The following is a 25,274-nucleotide window of genomic DNA, read 5'->3' on the forward strand; positions in this document are numbered from 1 at the left end:
GGCGGCCCAATCGTGGCGGGCAGCGGCAGCGCCAGGAGGGGGTGCTGGGATGTGTAGTCCGGCTGAAGGGCAGTGCAGTGGCGCCCGCGAGCGAGGACTACGTGTCCCGGCAGGCGGCGCTGCGCACGGGGGGAACTACATGTCCCAGCAGGCAGCGCGGGGCAGGGTGGGCTCCGCCGGATCCTCCTAGGGAAGCGTAAGAGGGAGCGTTCGCTGCGGGAAGCGCGCACGGTATTCCCGTCATTGAGCGCAGAGGGCAGGCGGCAGCGGGGAGTGAAGCAATCCCCGAATCAGGTTTGCCTCAGAGCTTCGCACCGGCAAAAGCTTAAGCACGCACGTGTTTTAAGCGACCCTGAAGGCGTGTGAGAGGCGCGCTTCAGCAGGAGCCTTGGACACAGCTTAAGTAAACTCGTCAGAGGGAAGGGAAAAACAGTCGATGCTAGGGAAACATGGAGCTATCATCACTTGAAATGGCAGGGGGAAAAGCATCCCCACAATATTTAAACTGGGCAACAGTTCTGCAGTGTTTTTATCCAAGTTAATGCAAGGGAAGGGGTTTAATCCAAATGATGCAGGGGCTGATGAACTTGGAGAAGAGATGGCTCAAGGGGAGATCTGGGAGATCTTATCCGTGTATATATCTATACATTTATGTGTACTTGGAGGGAAGGCGCAATGAGGACAGAGCCAGGGTGTTCTCGGTGGTGCCCAGTGACAGTGTCAGAGGTGATGGGCACCAACTGAAACAGAGGATGTTCCCTCTGAACATCAGGAAATACTTTTTTACTGTGACAGTGACAAAGCGCTGGCACAGGTTGCCTGGAGAGGTTGAGAAGTCGCCATCCTTAGGTATTTTCCAGAGCCATCTGGACATGGTCCTGGGCAGCTGTCTCTAGGTGGCCCTACTTGAGCAAGGAGGTCGGACCAGAAAGTCTCCAGGGGTCCCTGCCTACCTCAGCCACTCTATGATTAAGTGTAATCTGCCACCAAATGGGCTGGTATTGCTGTTTCCCATGCTTTTACTTAAGAGAAAAAAAGGTGCTTTTTTTTTTTTTTGATAAGGTTAATTTTCAGCCAAGTCAGTTCCTTGATGCAGTTCACCTCTTGGCAGAGAAAAGGAGAGGGAAACAAGGGCAGAACTGTTTACAGCTCTCACATTAAAGCAACTGTGAAACTAAAATTTTGAGCATACTGAAAGGCAAAAAAATAATTGGAAGTAAATTAGGAACAGGACATTGGGCCTATATAGTGTCTTGCGTAATCACTTTTTTTTCCTCGCGTACGCATTTCCCACTCTAAAGTTCAAACCTCAAAACTAAGGGTAAATGCAGAACAATCTACTCTTCTGCCGCAGAAAGACACAGAAGCCACTTCTGAGTCCAGGAACAGAGCTTGGGCCATCAATAGCTGTTTTATTTGTAAAGAATCTGGTTTCTTCATCTGACATCCCTTTTTTTTCCTGTCCCTGTTTCTTTAAAGCTTGCAATATAAGTGTCATTCTGTCATTACCTGTGCCTTTCAAGAAGATCGGTCTCTTTTTCCCATAAAATCCTTTCTGCAAGGAGACTGCATTGCTATTGTTTGGCAGCATGCACAGGCCTGGACTGCTTCACACAGCTGCTTCCTCCAGGCCTTTGGCACCCTCACGAACAATGTATCTGCCGAAATCATCACTACCTGTAATAAATATGGGTCTTGACTTCTTGAGCACTCGAGGCCTCCACCCATCATGATTGATGGGTTCAAAGAAAATAATTCTGCCACTACTTTTTATGTTGTTGGGGGTTTTTTTGTTTTGTTTTTTTACATTAGCTACCACTTCAGCTTCCTGTCCCATTCTGTCATCACTCATTATGGTCTCCCAGTTACCTATGAATAGACATGCTGAGCATTTTTGCTTTATTTCTATCTAAATTTTGATCTTCAGAAGTTGGTAGATCTTATTTTTCCTGTGGTAAGTTTGCACTTGTTGGGTGTCTCTGATAATGGCTACATATATCCAAGATCAATAAAGTGAATTAGAACTGGAGCTTTGGTTTAGACTTTGGTACAGCTATATTCACATACTGAATGGTAAGATTGATAGAAAGCCACAGCACTGCCTTTTATCTTTTAGAAGTTGTTTTTTCCACTGGCTGCAAGTGAACTCTGGCTACAGGAAACAGATTGTGAAACTGGCTCCAAGGCCTAAACTTCAGATTTCAGCTCTTTGTTTTATAGATTTTATGTAGTACTTTGGTAATGGAGATGAAGGTGGTTTATTTTTTCCAAACCAAATCTCTGCAGTTTTCTGATACAAGCTCAAGCTTCCTTATGCACTGCAAGACATTGTGGAAATCAAGGTCAAAGGCTACCAGTGGAATTAATCAGAGCCTGAAGTTAGGGGAATGTGTTTGTTTGATTTGCGTGTTCACTGACTGAAGTTAATATGCTTGGTTTTGATCTCTAAAGAATGGATAAGAGAAAGGCAGAATTATGAAGGAAACAATCTGGCAGCTCATCCAGAATTACAGCATTTGAGTTTTCAAAATGATAAGCTGAAGAAAAACAAATTTGTGGCTGTTTTAAACCTCACTATTTCCTTCCTTGATGACTTATCAACTTCCCTCTTTTTTTAACTAGATAAGAACTTCTATAGCCATATGCAAATGATACCCAGTGGCAGAATTATGTTTGAAAATACAGTATCTAGTGGTTGTATTCATGTCCTTTCTAACATCTAAGGCCTAAAATATATTATATTTACTTTTAAAAGTGCATTCCAGTTTCTGTATGTCACAAAAGAGCAGTTTACTGCAGAATGCATTTAGTCAATTACTGTAGAACTAATGCTAACATGCAGCTTAGGAGGAACTGCTTTTTAAATTACATTCTTTCAACTGCTTTCATATACACCTAGTTTTGTTAAGGCTTACTTCATTCCAAATAGTAAATACCTAGGATGGGATCACTATCTTCTAAAAGTTCACCCTCCCTCTTTAGATCTGGGTATTGGCATGTTGCCACAATAAATAGCACTCCACAGTATAATGCGTTTTGCTTCACAGTAACCCTCTGAGGAAACGAAGTTCTGTGACTCCCGTTTTGCAGCGAGATACCAAAAAGCCAAAGGCCACTCCTCTACTGCCTTTGAACACAGGCTCAGGCTTGGTGTCAAGTCCAGACTTGTATATCATTCCAACAGACTATCCTCGAAGATCGAGCAAACTACAGCTTAAGATGTTTAACATCTGTTTAACGTCTTTGTCAGTGACCTGGCCAGTGGGATCGAGTGCATTCTCAGCAAGTTTGCTGACAACACCAAGGTGTGTGGTGCAGTCAATGTGCTGGGGGGAAGGGATGCCATCCAGAGGGACCTTGACAGGCTTGAGAGGTGGGACTGTGTGAACCTCTTGAAGTTCAACAAGGCCAAGTGCAAGATCCTACATATGGGTCAGGGTATCCCAAGGGAAAATATAGGCTGGATGGAGAATGTGTTGAGAGCAGCCCTGAGAAGAACTTGGGGCTCCCGGTAGATGAGAAGCTCAGCATGAGCTGGCAGTGTGTGCTCACAGCCCAGAAACCCAACTGTGTTCTTGGGCTGCATCAAGAGAAGTGTGGCCAGCAGGTTCAGGGGAGGTGATACTGCCCCTCTACTCTGCTCTTGTGAGACCCCACCTGGAGTGCTGTGTCCAGCTCTGTGGTCCCTAGCATAAGAAGGATGTGCACCTGTTGCGGTGAGTCCAGAGGAAGACCATGAAGATGGTCAGAGGAGGCTGGAGCACCTGTTCTATGAATACAGTCTGAGACAGTTTAGCCTGGAGTTTAGTCTGAGAGTTGTTTAGCCTGGAGAAAATAAGGCTTTGAGGAGGCCTTACAGCACCTTCCAGTACCTAAAGCTAGAGAGGGACTTTTTACAGAGGCACATAGCGATGGAATGCCTCACAATGGCACAAGGGGGAATGGCTCTAATCTGAAAGAAGCTAGGTTTAGATGAGGTATTAGGAAGAAACTCTTGATGTTGTGGATGCCCCATCCCTGGAAGTGTTCAAGGCTGGGTTGCATGGGGTCTTTGAGCAGCCTGGTGTAGTGGAAGGTGTCCCTGCCCACGGCAGGGGGTTTGGAACAAGGTGATCTTTAAGGTCCCTTCCAACCCAAACCATTCTATGATTTTATGTGGGAGAAAAGGTGGCCTTGTTTTACTTCTGAGCATGTGTTTGTACATTTAGCTCTGGCCTATTATGTGTTGCAGGTGTACATTTGCACCAAACTCTACCACCCTGCCTCCTTAGTGGTCCCAAATGTAGCAGGGATGGGTAAGTTAGTCACTGGCTGCTTCTTAGGAGACCAAATGTTTCATGCAGAAAGCCTTTGGAATAGGTTTACGCTGAAGGGTGGGTTGCTTTGAGAAAAGCTGGGCTGTGATATACCAAAACTACAGGCCACTTAAAGTCCTGCTGCACTTTGCCAACCCTCTGACTATACTACATTTATACTTAACTGTTTAAATATAGTACTTAACTATATAAATGTGGCCTGAAACACTGAAGACTAAGAAAAGACTATTGGTGAACTAAAAGTTCAGTTCTGAAAAACTCCACTGAGCAGCCACCTGAACTCTGTTAGTCTGTTTCTGGATAGAAATATTCAGAATTGCTCCAAACTGGGCATCTTGGTACCTGTCTCCCCTTTGTGCCCATTTGTGGCCTAGGAAGTAGGTAGAGCAGCTCCAAGAGAGGTCCAGCTGAGTGAAACCTCTCCAAGCCCAACAAGTCAGGTTCTGCTGTTGTAGCCACAGCTAGCTTCAGTGCCTGACTGTATTTGGTAGAGTGCTGACCTTCAGTACACCGTCAGTGATGACAATATTGGCTTTTAGCTCAAAGGCATTTATGTCAACACCTCCTAACTCCCAGAAAAATATCCCAGGTGCTCAGAAGGACTGCAAAATGGAAAGGAAACATTCATCACCTCAGTTGTTGAATTTATGCCCTTTTGGAAAGCATGGCAAATGTGTGACACTGGTGTGAACTAGAAGGAAGGAGACACAGGGAGCTGTAGGCAGTTATTCCTGGTTTCTGGTAACTAGTCCCAAGCCCAGTGCTGTTTTTTAATCCAGGAACTATTTACTACAAAAATGCATGAATAAACCCCTGGTCTCTGTTTTGACGATTAAACTAGATGAGAGAGACACATCGTTGTTTTACTCTGTCTATTGCCTCAACTGCCTTATCTTTGTTCTAGACTTTTATATGCTTTTCAGAACAGGGTCATAACTTCAAACAAAAAGGTGGTGACTCCCTGTTTCCTTCCTGTTCTTCTTCCTCCCAGTCTAGCATGATCGTCAGGGATGAGGCATGAATGTTCCTCAGGAACTCCCACTTCCAGGCAAGTGCTATGACCACTGGGTAACAGCACAGAGAAGATGGATACTGTTTCCTCCAGCTGCACTTTAAAAAAAAATGAACATTGCTTATTGGGAATTTATATCTGCTGACAGACCAGAAGGCCTTTTAAACACCTTTGGCAGGCTGTCTGTTAGTAGAGACCTTGGTGTTTTCCAGCAGTAACACAAAGAAAAATGCTGTGACCAGCAGCTGCATGAAATGAAGTCACAGACCAGAAAAGCTACAGGGACTCTTTATTCATTGTTTTTAAGAATGGATTTTGGCCCTCACTGCCAGAAAAGGACTCCAAATTCTGAGTCCAAAGAGTATAAAGGTGCCAAGCACTAGGGTGGGTCTTCACACTTATCTACATTCATAGAGTCTCCCCCATCTCAACTTTTGTTAGCTCCTCACTGAGTTTGCTGCTTGTTTTGGATCTATACTTGCACTTCTTTTATATTCAGGGAATGCAAGCCTGTCATCACCACACTCAGCCCTGAGGCTGAAAGGTTCGGGTATCCTGGAACATTAGTCCCTTATTAGTCCCATCCCTCTAACTTACTAAGATCACACAGAATGGCAAGAATTTAAGACAAGACACTAGAGATCCACTAAATTGCCTTGCAATCAGAAACTGCATATAGTTAATAGGGAAGAAATGCCTTTAAAAATTTTATAATCATTTGAAGTTAGTTTTCTGTCTGCAACATTGTGCAGAATTTTGTAGCATCTTACTCAGATTTACTTTGAATCACTGAAGTCATGAAAGTTTAAATACATGGAAGCAAGTAATGACTTTGAATACTCAGGGCAGAAGTAGTGATAAAACTATTTTTGCATTTCTGAGTACTCATTATACCGTATGATATATAAACTATTTGTCAGTAATACTTAGGGTATTGTGCCTGGTCAGGATGCACAATGAGGATGCGTTGAAGTTGCAATGAATATTCTGAGTCATGCAAACAGATGATATTATTTAAAATTATTTTTCAACAAAATAGGTCTCCAAAATAAGATTGAGGAGTTTCTCTGACTCAGATCTGCTTGCAATTTTTCTGCGTTGTTAAAGACAACTGTTCCTGACAAAATAGGATTTTGGGAATAATTTCTTGCCTGGAGTGAAACTTATCTTTTCCTTGTTAGCATCTTTTTTTTTTTCTTCCTCGTTCTGATGCCTAGGTTGCCTGATGTACAAATGGAGTTCTTCTTCCCTGCCAGGTGCCTAGCTATCAGTAGCGTAGGAATATATGGAAAAAAAATGTAGGTGTGGTAGATGGTAAAAGGAGACAAATCCTATGAATGATTACCTTCTTTGTGCTTCTCATCTATGCCAAGTTTTTATAGTTATCTGTCTAAAAATCTACCTCCTACTCTATCTTTGTGCTAGGATGCTGGATGAAGAGACTGACAGTTTCCTTGAGAAAATATTGGTAAAAACAGAAGTTTACTTTAAAAATAAATTCCAAGGCAATGGTGACAACACAATCTGTGTGTTTCATCTGCCTAAAGTTGCAACATTCATAACAATCTGTCAATGATACTATTAAATATTTGAGACACAAAAGGTGAAAATTATCATGCAGTAAAAGTATTTACTGTAAATGAGTCAGTACCTGCAAGAACTATCCCATACCTCGTAATATTTCTTCACTATGATTGTCATTTCAACCCACTCTTATATTTGCCCTGCCCTACTCTAATATGACTTTTCCTTTTCGCATTTGCCTTTGTAATCTCTAATTATTCTGCCTGTGCACAGATATAGTCTTTTATACTGGAGTCACTTGCCCTTGAAAACCTTCCCTTTCCACAACAGCGAAGCCTTCCTCCTTTTAATAAAGGGTCTATAGCCAAAGCCAGTAATTTCCTTCTGCCTTCCAATCTGTCAGGACACACTAAGCTAAACAAACTACATATGGAAGACAGTGTGATGGCATCAGCAAAAAATAATAGTGAAGAGAAAAAGGAACTTCTTACATTTTTTATGTAAAGTACGGAGGAAACCACCTTCAATTACCACATCAGCCAGTGTACTAAGAGCAAACAGCATCTGTTGGAACTGGATTTTAAGTATAAAAGGAAGAAATTTGATAGTTATTCTTGTTTGAGGGAAAACCGGGTATTTTTACTTTGAAAAAAGTCCTAATTTTTTATGCTAGAAGATGGAGTGGGAAAAGAAGAATGCCAGATGGAGAAGGGCAAGGAACAAAGCTACAGGATGATATAAATACAATGAAAACAGAGGAGATGAGGGGCAAAACCCAACTGCAGCGTGGGGGTGGATGACAGGAGAAGAGGAACTATGAGTGAAGTGAGGAAGTATATTAGTGACCATTTGTAGTATTTGAGTTTGGGTTTGATGCTTATTACAAAAAGGTTATATTTGATTACTTTGGACTGATTAAGGATTTATAAATGTAATTATTTTGATAACACTATATTCCAGGCTAGATGCCTTCATGCTAACATATTACTAGATTGGAATTTGCAGTCTTGCTCCTCTGAATTCCAAGTTCAGTTATTGTGTGCACATACGGGTTAAAGCAGTTTGCAGCAACTGGATTTCCCCAGAAAGTATTGATTATGAGTCTATCATGCCCTTTTGAATGAAGGCCCAATTGAATGAGGAATTGAGTCTGCTGTGCTCATTGAAGAAAACAGCAGAACTCTAATGACATTATGACCCAAATTTGCTTGCCTGGTTCTAACTGCCAGGTTAGAACCTATTCCTAAAAAAATTGTCATAAAAATAGCTCAGTTTTTTCCCCACCAGGTTATTTTTTTGCCTTGTTCACAAAGTACTTGTATAACTCATTTCCACTTTCTTTCTTCCTCTTTTTTTGTTCTCTTTTATCTCTAGCAGTTAGGAACTAGAAAAATATGAATATAAATGCTTAGGTCTGGTACAGTGAAAAGTCTTAGGAGCTTGTTGGTTTTTTGGTGTTTGGTTTTTTTTTTTTCATTAAAATGCCAGGCTTTATCCTACTTGACAGTACGTACAGTGTCATGAGAAAACATAACATGCCATTTCTTTTCCTTTTCTTCCAAGACTGAAGAACAATGATTGTATGAAAGTTCTGCATAAGACTTGAGATTCAGGAATAAATAGGTTTTGCTACCGTAGTATCAAAGAAGAAACTGGGCACTTAACCTTTATATATCCAGTTCTGAGACTGCCAGTGTGTATCTTGCAGTTTGTGCAACACACTGACTCCCATGGACTCATCTGTGTCAGTTTTTCAAAACACCCCCAGCTTCCTTAATTTCTCTAACAATTTTTTGGCCATTTTCTCTAAACTTATTTAAACTGGAACATGACAAACCTTAAAAACATGTTGAAATGCTTTATTGATTCAGTGAGGTTTTACGTCCTGTTATTTTGCAGCTGTTGCCATTTCACTTCTAACCCACTTAGATTAGAGATGGCATGGGAGTACCAGTTACTTAGATATGTTCTGAGCAATGTCATATGTTTCAGGCTGATTAAAGTAGTTGTATCAGGATGCTAGAGACTGGATGTTCCCAAAACAACAGTGCAGTTTGCCTACAACATTATTTATTTATTATTATTTTTTTTTGTCTGTGGAAGGGCTGTTCTTTTTCTGTTGGGAATAAGGCTGAGTGTTGCAGCCTAGCTACTACAGCTGACCAAGCTTTCCCCCTGATTCTCAAAGGAAAGGGTGGAAAAATAGACCGATTTGGATTGTGTCAAGAAAATGGTTTCTCACATAGCCTTTCGCCAGCAAAGCTTGGCTCAAACAGTCAAAGCAGCAGCCAGAATTCTGGGAGTTTCTTGGTATAGCCTGTGTTGGGGCAGTTCTTAAAACTTCTCTTAGGTCAGATAAACAGTGAATCATTCCTTGGTTCATCTGAGACTTTGTTTTCAGTTATGAAAAAAACCACTATAAATTTTGCATGCCCAGTAGGTCAGGTCATCAGATATATATCTTTGTATTTCTTTCTGAAAAATGCTTTGATCTGTTTTTTCTTTTTCTCCTTTGAAGGTGTTCTGACAGCACCTCTTTCTTTGGTTCTAAAAGTTTGCCCTCACAAGTGATTTAAATGAACCAGTGTCTCCATGAGATAACAAACATCAGAGAATTTAGTGGAAACATTCCTTACATTATCACATTTTTCATTTAGTATCTTTTGCGAGACTGTTAAACCAGCATTATTCCCTGAGTCTGCTGTAGTTCACATGTGGAAAAAGCTTTTCCACATGCTGCTTTACAGTATGGGACATAATTGTGTATGTGGCAAAATGTTTCAGGACTTTTCACTTTGGGAGACATTTTTTTAAAACTTTTTTAATGATGTGGCTAGCAATGCAGGGGAGGAACGGAAAGAAGAGGAAGAGGGGGATGAAGAAGTTATAACTGATCTTTCTGTAACATTTGGGATTTCAGTTGTGTTCTGTGACTCCCTAATGTTGTTATGCTGAAAGACAGCAATAAATGTCAATTGATTTTTACAGCAACCCAATCCAGTGCTCTGGCATTTAATGCAGGCCACATTCAGCAAAACTAAGTGGAAACTGTATGAAAGTAAATTGTATTAGTGCTTCGATGACTGAAATGAAATGGGAAATTCCCTGTTTGTCTTAAGGTACCAAACTCCAGCTCGCTATCTCTCCTTTGAGGCATGACAGTCACATATACAGGTATGGACCTGATGGTGGGATTGCTCCCCAGCAATCTTGTGCAAGCTCGCTCTCAGCCTGCATGGGATGGTGAGCCAACAGGCAGAAGTGGTCCCACTGAGGGATGCTCATCCAGCCAGGGATGAGCACGCTGGCTGCAGCAAGGTAGGAAGTAGACACTGCATGTGCATTAGTGCAGTACTGTCTCAGAGCTAATCTGTTGTGCCTGGCATCATGCACCATGCACAGGGTTACAAATGTGTGGCACAGAACTCTTTGAGCCTCCTGGCTCAGACTTGGAGAAAAACATAGATGGCTTGGCCAGGCTGATGGTTAAATGGAAAGACCATGGTCAGCACCAGCTTGCCCTATGCTTGATGCAGAGTATGTAGGAACCAGCTACTTTGTGTTTTTGTGTAAAATAACATTGGGTATCTGAGCATCACTGTTGCATCCACCAACACATGCTGGGCCAGTTCTGGTTTAGAAACTCAAAGAGCTGGTGCTAACTCCAGATGTGACCTGCACAGCACAAGTGCTTCACCCTGCTTACCACAGCAGTGCAGGCTGCTGGGGTGGGAGTGCAGCATTTCTTCCTTCTTCCCCTCCCCTCTATTTTGTCAACCTCTGTTTAATATGCATACTTCTCCCTTGGCTGTTCCCCAAACTCAAAGGAGTGCACTGATTTCCTCAAAGAAGGGCTTGTCTAAACGATGGTGTTCTGGCTGCTTTAATGAGCATTGTTCAAGTGCTAGATCCCCCTAAGCCTTGTGGAGTTATGTTAGTACAAATATTGCTGTTTGGGAATATCTGCTTTAAAGCACCTCTCTAGGGCAGGTGTCCATGGTAGCATGGAATAAAAGAGTGGTTTAAGCTTGCAATGGATGTGGGCTGTGTTAGACTTTTTAAAAAGCAAACCTGTTTGTGATGGTTTTATAGAAGCTTAAATACTTGGGGAAAAAGTTGATGGTAGGACAGTTGACGTTAAAACATACATCAAGCTACTTAATTATTTCCTGATGAGTTTCTTGTCGCAATGGGCTGAAAGTGGCCAGGGTGTTTAGTGATGTCTTGCTGCTGCAGAATGACTTGATCCTTTTCCTGGCACATCTCTTTGCCTGAAGTGTGCAGTGTTGGCATTACTCCTGTGCAGTGTGATCATTATAAGCTATATTTACCTGCTAAGATATTAGGACTCGACAACACCAGAGCACCTCTCCTAGAGTAATTATGCTGACAGAGCCTCCAAGCACTATAGCAACCATTACTTCAACCTACTTCACACAGCCTCTGCGTCTGAGGAAGCTGTGGTAAAGCAAGGCATCCATAACTATGTCTGCAGCTGAGTTTCTGCAAACACAGGTGTCTCGGTCCTGTGGTGTTTTCTTTCACACCCTTTGCTGAGCCTGTGCTGTTCGGAGCAGCCTGGGGATCTCCTCGCTCCAGCTGCAGGGTGTGTGTTACCCTCTGCTGTGCTGAAAAAGTTGCAGGTTTTCATGCTGAAGCCCACACTGGATTAGCTGGATCACCACCACCAGGTGGGTGAGCTGGCCTCTTCTCTTTCACTTTCCTCTGGCTTCACTTGCAGAACTAAAGGGTTTTTACTTCCCTTTCTCCCAAGTGGGTGTCCCCCATGTTCCTGCACCTTCGTGTTGCTGAGCTTGTCCCAAAACTCTCAAATTTTCTGGTGCTTTATTCCCTCCTTCTCTTATTCATTATTTGCTTTGGATCACCGCCCTCCTTATAACTGCCCACAGATCCATCTCCTTGGAAACGGCAAAACTTGTTTATGTGAAAGTAATAAGGAAACTGCTTGGTGCATAGCTGCATAGGCATGTGAGGGAGCCATGTTCCACCGGAGGATGTTGGAAAAGTGAGTCTCCACTTACGCTGACTGCCACAAGGTTGGGTTGTGTGAGCAAAAATCACGTTCTTCCTCTGGTGTTTCCAAAGTTGCCTTCCTTTGTTCACAGCAGCGGTGGGAAACTTTTTGCATGCGCATATGCTTATTTTTATGGACCGTTTTTGCTAGTCATTTTTGTCACCAACATGTAGGGGGGTGAGAAGCAATGGGAAAATTGGTCAGTCTTGCTTATCTCTTATTTTGTGGAACACTGTTGGTGTACTGTGCCATGCCAGGACCATCTCCTCACCTGTCTTGGCCCCGCCCACCCTTGTGGCCACAGGACTTTCCCATCCATATTTTGAGGTTTCTGCACCTCCCTGCTTTGTGCCCTTCACTGCCACTGCCCCCTGTGTTGTTGGACATGGCTGATAGGCCTGGCAGGCTGTTAGAATCAGTCAGGTGTCCCTGCATGGCCTTTCCGGGTCCTCCAGGACAGAGCTGTGCAGGCCTATAAGCAGATTTTGTGGCCATAAATGTGGCAGGGTCACCAGGTGGGACCTCTTACCAGAGATGGTGGAGGGCCTGGCTGCCTCCTGCTGCCGACCCAGCACTGACAGCTTGTGGCCTGGGCTTGGACAGGATGGCCCATGGGAAACTCTTTGGAAAAGGCCTATTGTACAAAGGTAGCCTGGATAGCTTCCCACTTCGGGGCAGGGGGCCCACCCTGAATGGTGTGGTCTGCCTTGGGAGCGTTAGCACACAAAAGTAGTGGTCTTTAGGAGGCCTCAAATCAAGCAAGCCCTGGCGAAGAGATGCTTATATCGACATTTCTGTGATGGCAGCTTGGAGGAGGAAGAAAGGGCTTCTGCATATCTTTGGTTTAGTGCATGTCTTGAAGAGATGGTATGGATGGGGGGTGATTTTTTTCTTGTTTTATATGGCCTCTGAAACAGTGCTGTAAGAGCTGGTCCTGGAAAATTTTTCTGTTATTGAAAACTTTTTTCCCCACCCACCCAGTATGAATGGCTTTTCCCAGTCTGCGTCATCCACAGGCTCCAGTCTTGGTTTATGTTGCTTCCTCCTGTTACTAGATACCTCCTTTGGGTGACCTTCGTGGAGACTAACATCTGTAAATAGCCTTGCCCAAGCAGGAAGACTGTTCCAGTTGCACGCCTTGTATTTTAAACTCAAGTGATACCATAATTGTTGTGTCACTGAACCTTCAAATAAGCTGTTTTTCTGTTAGCTGAAGCTGTATATATTCTTCATTTCTTACACTGTATCAAGTGAAATGCTTGATATTATTCTGCTAGGTAGCAACAGGTTGATTTAAAACTTGCTTTAACTTCCTAGAGGTTGTAATAGCCTAAAGCACTTTCTGCAAGTTTCACTGTCCATGTCTTGAGCATCAAGGAAAATCACTATTTGACAGGGTGTGAACTGTCTTCAAATGTGCTTCTGATAAAACAAAGAATGTGAAAGGGTAGGGGAGAAAGGGAGTAGAGAAACAGGATTTAATACATATGCCTAATAATGGGGATAGTGCTGGGGGATAATGGGGGTAATGCTGGGGCTATGGCATATTAAATATACTTCTGATATCTCAACACTAAATGTGGAGAACTGTGTCTTTATTATGTAATAATGGACATTATTTACCATGTGTAATTTGGTTTTTCATCCAAAAAGATGGGGAGAAAAGCATTTAGGAGGCTGCAAATGGAAACAGGCTGTAAAACTTGTAATGCTTACTCTGCAGGGAGCGCTTAGAGGCAAGACATTGAAGTCTGTAAAACAGTTAATAGAAAATGCTGTTAATACTTAGGTTTTAAAAGTACAAAAATCAGCATAAGTTACTAGAAACTACCGAGAAAAATCTTGGAAAATTTTGAGCGGTCAAAGAGAGCTGTGTTTAGCGTTATGAAAGGCATTGTTTTGGAGTCACTTTAAAATACAGGATTTGTGTGGGGGTGTGGGGCTTGTCGTTGCTATTATTATTATTATTATTATTATTATTATTATTATTATTAGGCAAATGATCTGGTTTGATATAAACAGAGCCAGGGACAGCCCAGTGGCATACTTTGAAAAATCTTACATAGTCTGTTAAAGAACTAATAATATTAAGTAGCTCTCTTTCTACAGGCTATGGATTCTGAATCAAAGAACAGTTACATAGGAAGCTTTCTTCATCCACCAGATCAGATGTTTCCTGCAGCCTTTGCTTATAAAGAATCAAAGAAGTTGGCAGCTGTTGCTGGTGACAGGCCTTCTATCCCAAATAACCAGGGTAAAGCCAACATATGTCCTTAAAGTGGTCTTTTTAATTGTTCCATGTGAAATCTCCTGAGCAAACTCCCCATTCTGTTTTACTTGGTTCAATGGCTTTTTGTGATTATCAGGCTGACATTGAGACAGGATGTATATGTGTCCTGAGGGAGTAGTCTCACTGAAGTCATATGTCTGGAGTGGAAACCTCTGCAAGTCTTCTAACATCCTTATAAACTTTGCCTTTGAAATTTGTTTAACTTAAAGTTGTCAGACTTCCTCTAAAAGCAAAGGAGGATGCTTCAAACTCAGCAGAAGCAGTTCATGACTTTAAATACAGTAAAAAAAGGTCATTAGTATGGTACCTCCAGTATGGTATGACTTGAAATTGGCTTTGCATAGCACTGTTTGACTCTGTCCAGCTTAAAATCACTTCTAGGTAATTTTTTGTGTGGTATGTTTCCTTGGGAGAACTTCTGAACAATTCAAACTCTCAGGAAAGTTATCAGCATGAAAGTTAGTCTATATGAGATATGGGTCCACTATGGTGGCTGTGTGCCTTCATGGGTGACTACTCTCTGGAGCTCACAAAGCAAATGCTTGAGGGCTTAGCGTATCTGGAGAGCTTGGTGAATGATAAGGATGCTCATCCTTGGACTTACAGTCATAGCCCATGAGTGTGCATGTGATCATTGTTCTTCACCTGAAAAATCTGCAACTTCGGAAGTTATCATATGTTGTGCAGAGTTTGGGCATTTTGGCGTTAAAATGTTCAGTGTAATGTTACGTAGCTAAGTGTTTAAATAAGGAAATGTTTGACATACCAATAGAAAGATGGAAAAGATGGTCCCGCTTGATGCTTTTGGGTATCTGGTTTTTATCTGGGGGGGAGGGGTGGCAGGGGAAGTTGGTTTTGTTTTATTGGTTTGGGGTTTTTTTAAGCTGATGAAAGTTGTTAAGGAGCTAGCAATATTTGATGGGTATTCCTGTAATGAGAGATTTGGAATAAGGACTTACGAAATGTCAGAAAATAAACTTGACTTGTTACAGAACATGTCTTAAACTTCCACAGGTGTATATACTTTTTGGAGTGTTGGTAGACTTTCTCTTGTAGCTGAAATTACAACTTTTATTTTCGGCATAATTTTGACAAATACTGATTTGTCAAAAAGCTAAAAGCAAAATCTTGCAAACTTGTTTCTGTGGTTTAAAGAATCATCAAATACAAGAAACTAGGTATTGAATCATTAACTTTTGAAACAATAAAGTATTGCTAAATTTTCTCTTTGTATCTGATTTCTCCCCCTGTTCTGAGCATGTTTTCTTTTTCTAATCTGTGCAGACCAGTTGTATTACACCAAAACTTGTGACCTCACTTGGATACCTGTGTTCCCTGCTTCTATGTAAACAGAAGTCCCAGGATTTATTATACTCTATTTGTCATGATTTCTTTGTGCTTGCTGCCATTTGGAGTGAAACTAGTTTTGCTCATAGGACCAATGTTTTATACCTCCGTTATGCAGGAAACATGTCCATTTTCTCCCAGATATGTTCTGCATATGTTAGTATATTTAATAATTAATATAATTAATATAATTAATTTTAGGAGTGATCCTAGGAAGAAAATTTAGGTATTATATTGCAGTGTGAAGTGTTTTCTAATAATGATGATGATCATCACAATTGGGAACTGTTACTTAAGATGTAACTGCTGCATTGTTTGCTAGCTGTAGTAGCAGCCCTGAAAACTCTTCAAGAAAAGATCCACCGTCTAGAGCTGGAGAAGTCACAGGCTGAAGCTGATCTGTGCAGCCTCTCCAGAGCAGCTGCTCAGTATAAGAAGGCCTTAGAACATGAATCCTGCGAGAAGGACACAGCACATCAAGAACTGATGCAACAGAGGAAAGGTATTTCTTTTAAGTGATAAGGTGTAGCCACAGCAGCTCTAAGACTATATAATCCAAGGAGTGTTTGTTTTGAAAAACTCCTAATTAACACAGCCCCCCTTCATTCTTTGCTTCAAAACTGGGGAGGTATAGGAGCTTGATAGTTGTGGATCGAGTTGAGATATTTTTTTACATATATTAATGAAGTATTGCATAACCCATGAAGCTATTTTAAAGACTAAGCATATTTCAGGTGGTATGTTTAACTCTTACAATAAGCAAGCAGCTGCTTACATAACACTGCTAACTTGAGAAAAGATAGGAGAAGGGAAGAAACCAGATTCTGGTTAGATATCTGCTGATACAGATCGAAGTAACTGCAGTGCTCACATCTCTGGAATTCAAATTAAAGACTAGCTCTGAAAAAACATTTTGATTCTCATGTCTTATATATAAAATACATTTTAACCATATGATTGGTTCATACTAACAACACTTCTCTTCCGTGTTTTGAAGACAGAGACCTCCTCAATGAAATTACAGTCTGGCTAAATGTGTAGCTCCCTTTGCTGTACCAAATGTCTTGTTTCTCTCTGTAGATGCAAGTGAGCAGTTAAATGCAGCACAGTCCCGCTGCTCCCTGCTGGAGAAACAGCTGGATTACATGAAGAAAATGGTTTCCAGTGTGGAACTGGAAAAGAAAATTATTTTAGAACAACAGGTGAAGCCTTCTAGCATACTTACAAAGTAACTATATAGTTCAAAAGTATAGAAATGTGCAGGATCTGAATTTTTTTATGGCCATCATTTTTCCTCAGCTTTGCTCAGGGTGGTAGCAAACAGAAGCAATTTACTGTCTGACTGACTGGCTGATGACAACCATTCATTGAATTGCATGAAAATCTCCCTGGGTGGAACTCCTAATGAGCGAAACCATGCTAATACTTGCACATTTGGTAAACAAAAAGGTTGCTGGAAACTTAAGTCATCTTTGTCTGCCTGGTATTTTTCATCACATTTCAATTTAAAAAATATGAAATTTAAACTAGTCAAACACCTTTGCTGTAGTGTGGGATTTTATTTTTTTTTTTTCTGTCTGAAACAGTTTCACTCAGCTGCCAACTCCTTTCTTGCTTACTTTTTCCAGGCCCAGCTGCGGAAAGAGGAGGATCAGAACTGGCTGGAACTGCATGCAAAACTTGAAAAGCTTGAAATACTAGAAAAAGAGTGTCTTCAACTTACTGCTACTCAGAGAATTGCCGAAGTAAGCATCCATGGAATGACAGTCTGAAAGTCATTTGATATAATTTTATGGCATACTATCAATAGTAATAAGTTTTGCAGAAGTTACTTCTGTTAAAGCATGCCTGACTGAATGCCACTTCGGTTTCATGTGCATGAGTCTTTTTTCAGTCTGGGCTTTAAAAGTTGCTACATTCCTTTGTTATCCCACATTACAATTGCAAGCTACTTCAGACTTCTGATTCAGCATGACAAACTGAATTGTGACTAATCATTCTTGTCTTCAAATTCAGGACAAGATCAAACACTTAGAAGAAAAGATTTGTAAGGAAGACCATCAGCGGAAGCTAATACAAGATAAAAGTTCTCAGGTAGACTGAAAAGGTTTTATTTTATCTTATTTTTTAGGACTGAAGAAAGCTATTCTCTCATCCAAAATACCTTCTTTTTTTATTACATTTTAACTCCGCATATTTATTACCCAGGGAGAACTCCAGCAATACTTCTTAGACTAGTTATAAACTACGTATTAGTAAAGCTTGCCAGGTGTGTTGCATATCTCAGTGAAGATTCTACTTGGGTTTGTATTAATGACACAGTTCATCTGCCTCAATGCTGCTTTAAGTGATCTAGGTAGAAAATTAATTTCTAGAAAATCTGCAACTAAATCAGATAACCTTTATTTGCAGTACCTAGAAATAGAGCTATACTTGGAAAAATCTTTGATCAGTGATTGTTCATCAAATGAGATCTTGAATAATTCGTTATTCTGTGAAGCCATAATCAGTTTGTTGGGCAACCATACATCTGAGAGAGGAATATTTTTGGAAGAGAGCAAAATCAAAGAAACCTTTTGTTAAAGGGGCAAAGTAGTAGCATTGCAAACCTCACTTTGTGGATAAGTAGCAGCCATTTGAAAGAGAGCAGTTGTGAGGGGATTCCCTTGGGGTGGGGTGGGTTAATGTAGAGCTGAAGAGTTACTTTGAAAGAACCTAGCCATAAACAAAGCTGACACCTTAATTTAATTCATCGCTGCTGTCAGTTTTTATACCTCATCCAAGGATGATGGGTTTTCATCAATCCAGCAAGCTTTAAATAACATGCAGATTGTAGCCCAGGTGTCTGACTACCTCCATAATCTAGCAGAATGACACAGTTGAAAACTTGCAGGCTTTTGGGTTTCTTGCTTAAATGGCTTGCTGCTGCAGAGCAGAAAGCCTAGAACAGAGATTTTATCTTCTGAGAAACATACTAAGAATGACTTTCCCAGAGCAGGTAGTCTGACTTTAGCAGTAGTATAAACATTTGCTCAAGAAAGGACTTAGGTCCAGTAAACTGAGTCCTAAACTAGTATTGGTGCCATTGTAGTGCACTGCAGAATGGATTTAGGTCTGTTGAATCTGGGCTGGGAAACAGAGAGTGTGGCATGGTTCACTTCCTTTTGATGACAGAAAAGCCAGAATATTCTCACTTTAGTGGTGGACCTCCAGCATTGTTTAGCCAGAACTGTTACACATGCCAAAACAAAGTCCTTGTCCTGTGTTTAATTGAGAATGATTATTATCCTGTTTATCATGGGCCTTGATATCAGCTTTGAACTACAGAGCAGTCTAATGATTGTCCAGCAGCTTTGACCTCAATGTTACACAGAAAGGCTTAGTTTGTCCCCAGATTGTAAAGCCAAATGTTCATATTATTTGGATTTTATGATCAGATCCCCAGCGTGTGGCAGAATTGGCTTATCTCAGTTGCTGATTGTCATAGTGGAAAAATACAGCTGCTGCAGCTGGATATGAAAATGAGGAATTCTAAGACAGCGCTGTAAGATCTGCCCAACACCCTGCCTTCCAAGTAATCTGTTCAGTTTTTAAGAGTAGCTTATGCCTTCCAAGCAGGACAGTTAATAGTTCCCTTAATTGGTTCTTATCCGTGCATGAAAGAGGGAATTAATTAAACTATGATATTTCATACTTCTAATATTACATTAAATGGTTGTTTTCTTTTTTGCTTATTCCCACAGCTTCAAACAGGATTTCATATAAACAGAATTTTGATGTCTTCAGCAACATCTCAATGTGAACCTGAAAATGAAAATGGGAAGAAGAAAAAACCTAAGAAGGTAACATGAAAAATTTTATTAGCATACTGTTGCTGATAGCATCTGGCTCACATAGAGATTGGAATTTGTGAAAAACAGTGATGTAAGAGGCACTTGATTCATCTGCTGCACTTTACTCCATTTTCAAAGTGACAAACAGTGCTAAATAACTCTTTTTTTCCCTTTCTTTTCCTTTTCTTTTTCTTTCCTTCCCTCAATAATTAACGTGGTACTAGGGCTGTTAGCACCTCACTGGAAAACCTTCCCTTACCATCTCGACAGTAACCTTTGTTACAGTCCTACTGCCGTCCCACATTCTCTTAGCTGCCTTTCAGTTTATCTGGCAAAATTAGTTTCCAAAGGAGTTTTAACTCAGCATCTTAAGATGGTGTGTTTTGAGGGGATTGCTGAAATTGAGAGAATTCATTTTGCAACACATGTTGCAGATCAGTCAAAAATTTTGCAACTATGGTTTTGAAAACTTAAGCAAGGTTCAGTTTCTTTAATGTCAACCTAATTGTCAAACTATCTGCTACATGCATATGGAATAAAATTTATTCATCTCAGCTATTACAAAGTCTTACTCACTACACATACAGGAGGGAAATTATTTTTTTAAAACCAGAGGGAAACTGAGGTGATGCATTTCTCTGTGTGTTTACTTGAATTTTACTTACTAAAAAAATAAAGTTTAAGGTTGTGCTCTTGGGTCAGCACACTGGAATTTCTTGTCTTATGTTTTCTTATGTCAGACAAATCCTACAATGAAGAAAATGCACCTTTCACAATTACATGTAAAGGCTGGTGAACTACCTTTTGTGGCTGGGAAGGTGGGTAGAAACCAATGTTCTCACTAAAGTGGCATCTACAGTTTGAGTAAGTCTCTTTACTGTAATTGTTATTTACTTCTGTAAACCACTTAATAATTCTTCTTTAAGTCCGTCGGCTCCAGCCATTCTGTCAGTGCAAACATACAAAGTGTGTTGCATATTATGAAGCATCGCAATCCATGTATCTCATCACAAAGAAAAAGAGGAGCTACGTCTGGGACTTGCAGACACAGTGCCCTTTCAAAGTATGTATCATCGTGTTCCACGTCACCTACTGCCGCCAGAAGTCTTTCAGACCTTCTGTTGGCCACACAAGATGAGCTGGGCCAAATGAGCTTGTGAGTACTCATCCCTGGTGTTATAAGTGACTTCAGCAGTAGCCCTGAGAAGCTACAGGTGTGCTATATATAGTTGAGCCTAGCCTGTTTTAGGTGTAGGACTACTCCTCGACAGAATGACCTGAGCAGGCTTGACTGGTAGGATTTTTCTCATTCAAAAAATTCTTTCTCTCCTAGTGTTTAACTGGTCTTGTGAGCAAGCAACATACTTTTCATCTGGGTTTTTCTGCTTCCACATCCTATATTTACATGAGCTGCTACTGAAGTTAACAGCTGCAAGAAACAAAAAATCTTTCAAGCATGTGCTTTTTAGAAATTATAAGCATACTCTGGGATTTACAGAGTAGGCCAAAAATGTTCTTCAGGACAAAACTGCAAAGGTGGTGTTAATGCTAAGTAGGCCTGCAGGATGCAGTCAGTCTGGGTGGTGGAATAGGTTAGTACAGCAGTGGCATGAATAGTCTTGTCACATCATCTGTCCTGTTCCTTTGTACTCACTCTGTGTTCTCTCCGTGCCTGCGTAGCTGATGGGTCTTTGTGCTCAGTCTGCCCTTCATACTGTTTGCTTGTTGCAGGAGAACTTGCTGGTCCTGTAAGGGGGTTGTGAAAGAGGAACAGTCTCCTGCTAGAAAATGGGCAGGGTGTGGAAGAAGCTAATGCATTAAATGGGAGTGTAGGTATCTTTCTAGCCATACAAGTAAATGGGGACCACAACTTGTGTTCTTAGGCATCTTCTGATTAATGCAAGCTTGTAGAATTGTGGGCCAAAGCTATGTAGCTGGTCATAGCAGACCTGTTGACATGATGAGCTGTGGTTTGCACACACACCACAGAGGAGGGTGTGTTGGTTAAACCAGTTAGGATGTTGACAGTGATTTGAAACCCTTGATGTGGCAAAATTTAAACTGGCAAGCAACCTCATCTTCAAAAAACAATGTCTGGCTTACTCATGGCAGTTCAAGGACAGGCTTTGGGGGTTTTTTTTATAACAACAACCAGTTGCTTCAATTAAACTGTCAAGGAGCAGCAATTACTCGAAGTCAGAAAAGAAGCCATGACTTTTGTAAAGAAGTGCCTTATCTAGGAGAGGGTCTCTGGTTTCAACTAGTTCAGATATCTAAGTATCAAGAAGATCTACACAATTTTTTTTTAGTTAAGCCGGTTAATTTAATTTTGAATGGAATAGAATATTTTAATTTGAGTGATCTGTCAGAAAAATTGTAACTTGAATGTACTAGTTTAAACAATACTTTTCTGTACTACGCTAAGCTTTCAAAATCTGCACTAAAGCGGGCAAGAAGTGAAAATGCTGCATTGCATAGCTGCTGTTTGCTTTAAAAAATCTCACGTACACTACTGCATGTGTAGTTGTTAAGTCTGTGGGAAGAGGGAGAAATAAGGTGGACATCAGCTACAAATTTGGAATGAGAAAATCAGACGCATGGGAAAAGCTTTTCCTTTTCTCATGTTAATATATACCGGATTAATGTGTGTTGTGCGAGAGGGTAAATAATGCTAAATTGTAATCCAGACAGAATAGCTAGTAGCTCCTGCAGTACACTGGAAGTACTGAAAGAAATCCTAGGGACTATATCATGAATACTTAGCATGCCATTCTTGTCTTTAACAGTGAGCATCAAGAACTTCTGAAGCAGATACAGGAGACTCAAGATTCCAGAGTTCATGAAGGCCTGGAACAGGAGCTGGATTGCCTTGTAAAACAAATGGAGATTAAAGGAGAACAAATATCCAAGCTGATAAAGCATCAAGCTACTGTAAGAATAACGTGAAAAGTCTCTAGCTAGTCACATTCTAGTTGAAAGGCTGCCACAACTCTGCCTCCTGTTGTCATCAGCTAGAATGTCACTGGAATGTTTTGAGCCAGGGTGTTCCAGTATGAGTTATTGTAATTAAACTGCTACCTCGTGTTCTTATACCTCCCAATTCCTTCATTTGATCAAGAAAAAGTGCTCACAGCTGGCAGCTAGGAATGTGTGCTAGTGGGAAAACTTCCTGCCCTGTGTCCATTCTGCAATACAGAGCTGGGTTGCTCAGTCTGTCACTCTGCTCACTGTGTTAAGAAAAACTGTTGAGATTTCATTCCTTTGTGTCCCTCTGGGAAATGAGAAAATAGAAGCTATAATTCCTGTACAGACTGGATTAAATGTCTTTTATATTTCTGAAATATTGAAGCTTCTTGTTAACTAAATAGTCTGTTGACCAGAGGTTCTCCAAAATCATAGCCAGACAAAACTTTCAGTTTTGTTTAACCCTGAACCTGTCTGCATTCTGTCAGTATTTGGTTTAGAACCATAGATAACAACTTTTCATACATACCCATATAAAATCACTCTTCTGTAGATGAACAGCTTAACTCTTTCGTAGCAATTTGTTTTGGAACATATGATTAAAAATTAAATCCATAGTTCTGTCTGATAGCTTTCTGTTCTTCCATCTTATGTTTCAGGATAGATAGATTCACCTGGGAATTTTGCTTATACAGGAAACAAAACAAAACTCAGTGTGAGGCCTTATGAAATGGGGAGGTTATAGTTAATTTAGTTTAAATCTGACCAATTTTATTCATGCTCATTCTGTGATAGATTTTATTCACTCAGACTTTTTATTGTCCATGTAATTGCAAGCATGAAGGTGCTTTATATCGAAGCAGAATTGTCAGAGTCGCATGTTAGCAATATGGATTGAGTCCTCGTTGCCTCTCTTGGCAATGTCAACTGTTTTTTGAATAAATCCCATATATTCTTGAGGAGCCAACAATTATGGTGTTTTCCTTGCCTCAGAATCTTGCTGAGTTCATCATCCAGGAACCTAAGTGGACAACTGCACCTTTATTTCTTTCTTTTACATATCTTCATGGCTACAGTTTGCGTTTGTTTTGCACGTACAATGTGGTGCAACCTTGTTGTCATCCTTGCCTATTATCAGGGTGCAGATCTTCTGGCAAGTCCTCTGTGCTCCTGTACAGCCTTATCAGAGCACACCCTTTAGGATCATTATGTAAATAGTAACGTCTGTATAATTGCTGTCTGTCATGCCCTGGTTATCAATACAGGCCATTCCCACAGCTCCTTTGCCTATACTGATGCTTTTGCACATAGGGTCTGTATTTTGTACAGACCACTCTTAATATTTCTGAAGTACATTTCTACTTCTAGAACCCGTCATACTGAAAATGTCATAGTCATCTCGGTGTTTCACAGTTAATACTATGTTCTAGAATGCAATTAAAGTTAATTATTTTTAGAAATGGACTTGAAGCCTAAATTGGCATTTGGAATGCTTCCAGCCTAATTTTATCTTTGGGAAGTGACCTTTTCACGCCAAGTGCAAGTCAAGACTTATAATTTGACATTTAAAAAAACATTCTTTAGCAATTAACCCTATTTATTCTGTTTTCCATTTTTGCTAGGGAGACCTCAAAGTAAGCTGCTTAGATACAGTAACCAATAAGAAACAGTATACATTTTAGAGGTTTATTGCTTTTTTGGTTTGTTTTTTTTATTAGGGTAGTACAATCTGAAATGGAAAAAGACCGTTGTAAATATAGATTGCTAACAGATGATATTCTGTCTCTCTCAAGCAAGCATTTTCACCTTAGGGAGTGATGGGATTCAACAACCTATTGGGTGTGGGTGAGGTTAGTTTTCTGTAATTCTTTCTATATGGGCAAGGTCAGTTTTCTGTTAAAGCAAGACAAATGTGCAAGATTAGTAAGTTTAAACTTTTTTTTTTTTTTAATGTTCCTTGGACATCTGTAGTTTGGAGTTTGGTATAAATCTCGTAAACTCTACAGTTGTGGGTCTTTCGAGTACGTAACATGCTATCTTTCTTCCTAGGTGCAGAAATTAAAGAGAAAAACTCAGAAATTGAAGCAAAGGGCAACTCATGTCAAACTAAAGTGTGGTGACCAAAAGGAAGCAACAGAGATTGCAGTCACTCTAAAGGAAAGTAAGTCTAAATCTTGTCCTGGGCAGAAAAGCAGAAGCTCTCTTCAGCTGCTAAAAACTGTGAGGAAACTTCAATCATCTCTGAAAAAAGATGATGTCCTCTGAGAATAATAGTTCTGAAGTTTGCTGTATTAGTTTTTGAAGTTGTCTGACATCTAACAAATTTTTAATTGCACAAAATACCTTTTAAAAATAAAATAGATACAGTATAGATGTAGATATCGATTCTAAACTGCTTATTCTCAATTTGTTCACCTCAGAATTAACTTGCATGTAGGGTAGCTATAACTGGATTATGCTTTCTTGTAATGAAGTGTTTTAATGGACTAATTAAATGCTTTTTTATTAACTTGTCAAATAAAATTTTATACCATTTTTACCCCTAAAATAGAGTGCAATCTTTGGTGTCCTGTTTCTCCCTCTGCCAAGGAGATACTTAGAGTTTGCTTTTCCAGAATAACTAGGACTAGTTCTTCTATGCAATCAAAAACAATGGGTTTCCTTTTCTCTAGTAACTGAAGATTCAGATCATTGCAACTGAGGCAGAAGAAGACATATCGTCTCTTATTTATATATATTTTCATTATTATTAATATTATTACTCTATAAGCTTTATTGACAGTCTTAGGGACAGCTGGGGTCTGGAAGCACAGCCCATGACGTGGTTTAACCATGATAATATGGGAATGTCCTTGATTAAGTGCATGGAAGGGGCCACTACCAAACGCTTGGGTGCTTGTCTTCTCATCAACAGAACCTGCTTCTAGCACAGTGTACAATATCTGAACTGTCA

General features: G+C 40.4%; 1 protein-coding gene across 4 annotated transcripts; it reads left to right on the forward strand.

Annotated features, from left to right (window-relative positions):
- Positions 1-221: 221 nt before the first annotated feature.
- On the forward strand, positions 222-25,029 carry CEP57L1 (centrosomal protein 57 like 1). Of its 4 annotated transcripts, none has more exons than XM_027747900.2 (11): positions 222-294; positions 13,997-14,141; positions 15,847-16,026; positions 16,605-16,726; positions 17,153-17,269; positions 17,541-17,618; positions 19,268-19,366; positions 20,098-20,175; positions 20,284-20,513; positions 22,144-22,288; positions 24,371-25,029. In XM_027747900.2, the coding sequence occupies exons 2-11, from the start codon at positions 14,000-14,002 to the stop codon at positions 24,584-24,586; spliced, it is 1,407 nt and encodes a 468-aa protein (XP_027603701.2). In that variant the 5' UTR covers positions 222-294; positions 13,997-13,999; the 3' UTR covers positions 24,587-25,029. The 4 variants fall into 4 exon arrangements, with proteins under 4 accessions (XP_027603701.2, XP_039235758.1, XP_027603705.2 ...); XM_039379823.1 differs by lacking the exon at positions 222-294 and adding an exon at positions 10,536-11,543; XM_039379824.1 differs by lacking the exon at positions 20,098-20,175.
- Positions 25,030-25,274: the final 245 nt, after the last annotated feature.

The sequence above is a fragment of the Pipra filicauda genome, unplaced genomic scaffold (assembly GCF_003945595.2).
Source record: "Pipra filicauda isolate LSUMZ 115617 unplaced genomic scaffold, ASM394559v2 scaffold176_size3548034_pilon, whole genome shotgun sequence".
NCBI lineage: Eukaryota > Metazoa > Chordata > Aves > Passeriformes > Pipridae > Pipra > Pipra filicauda.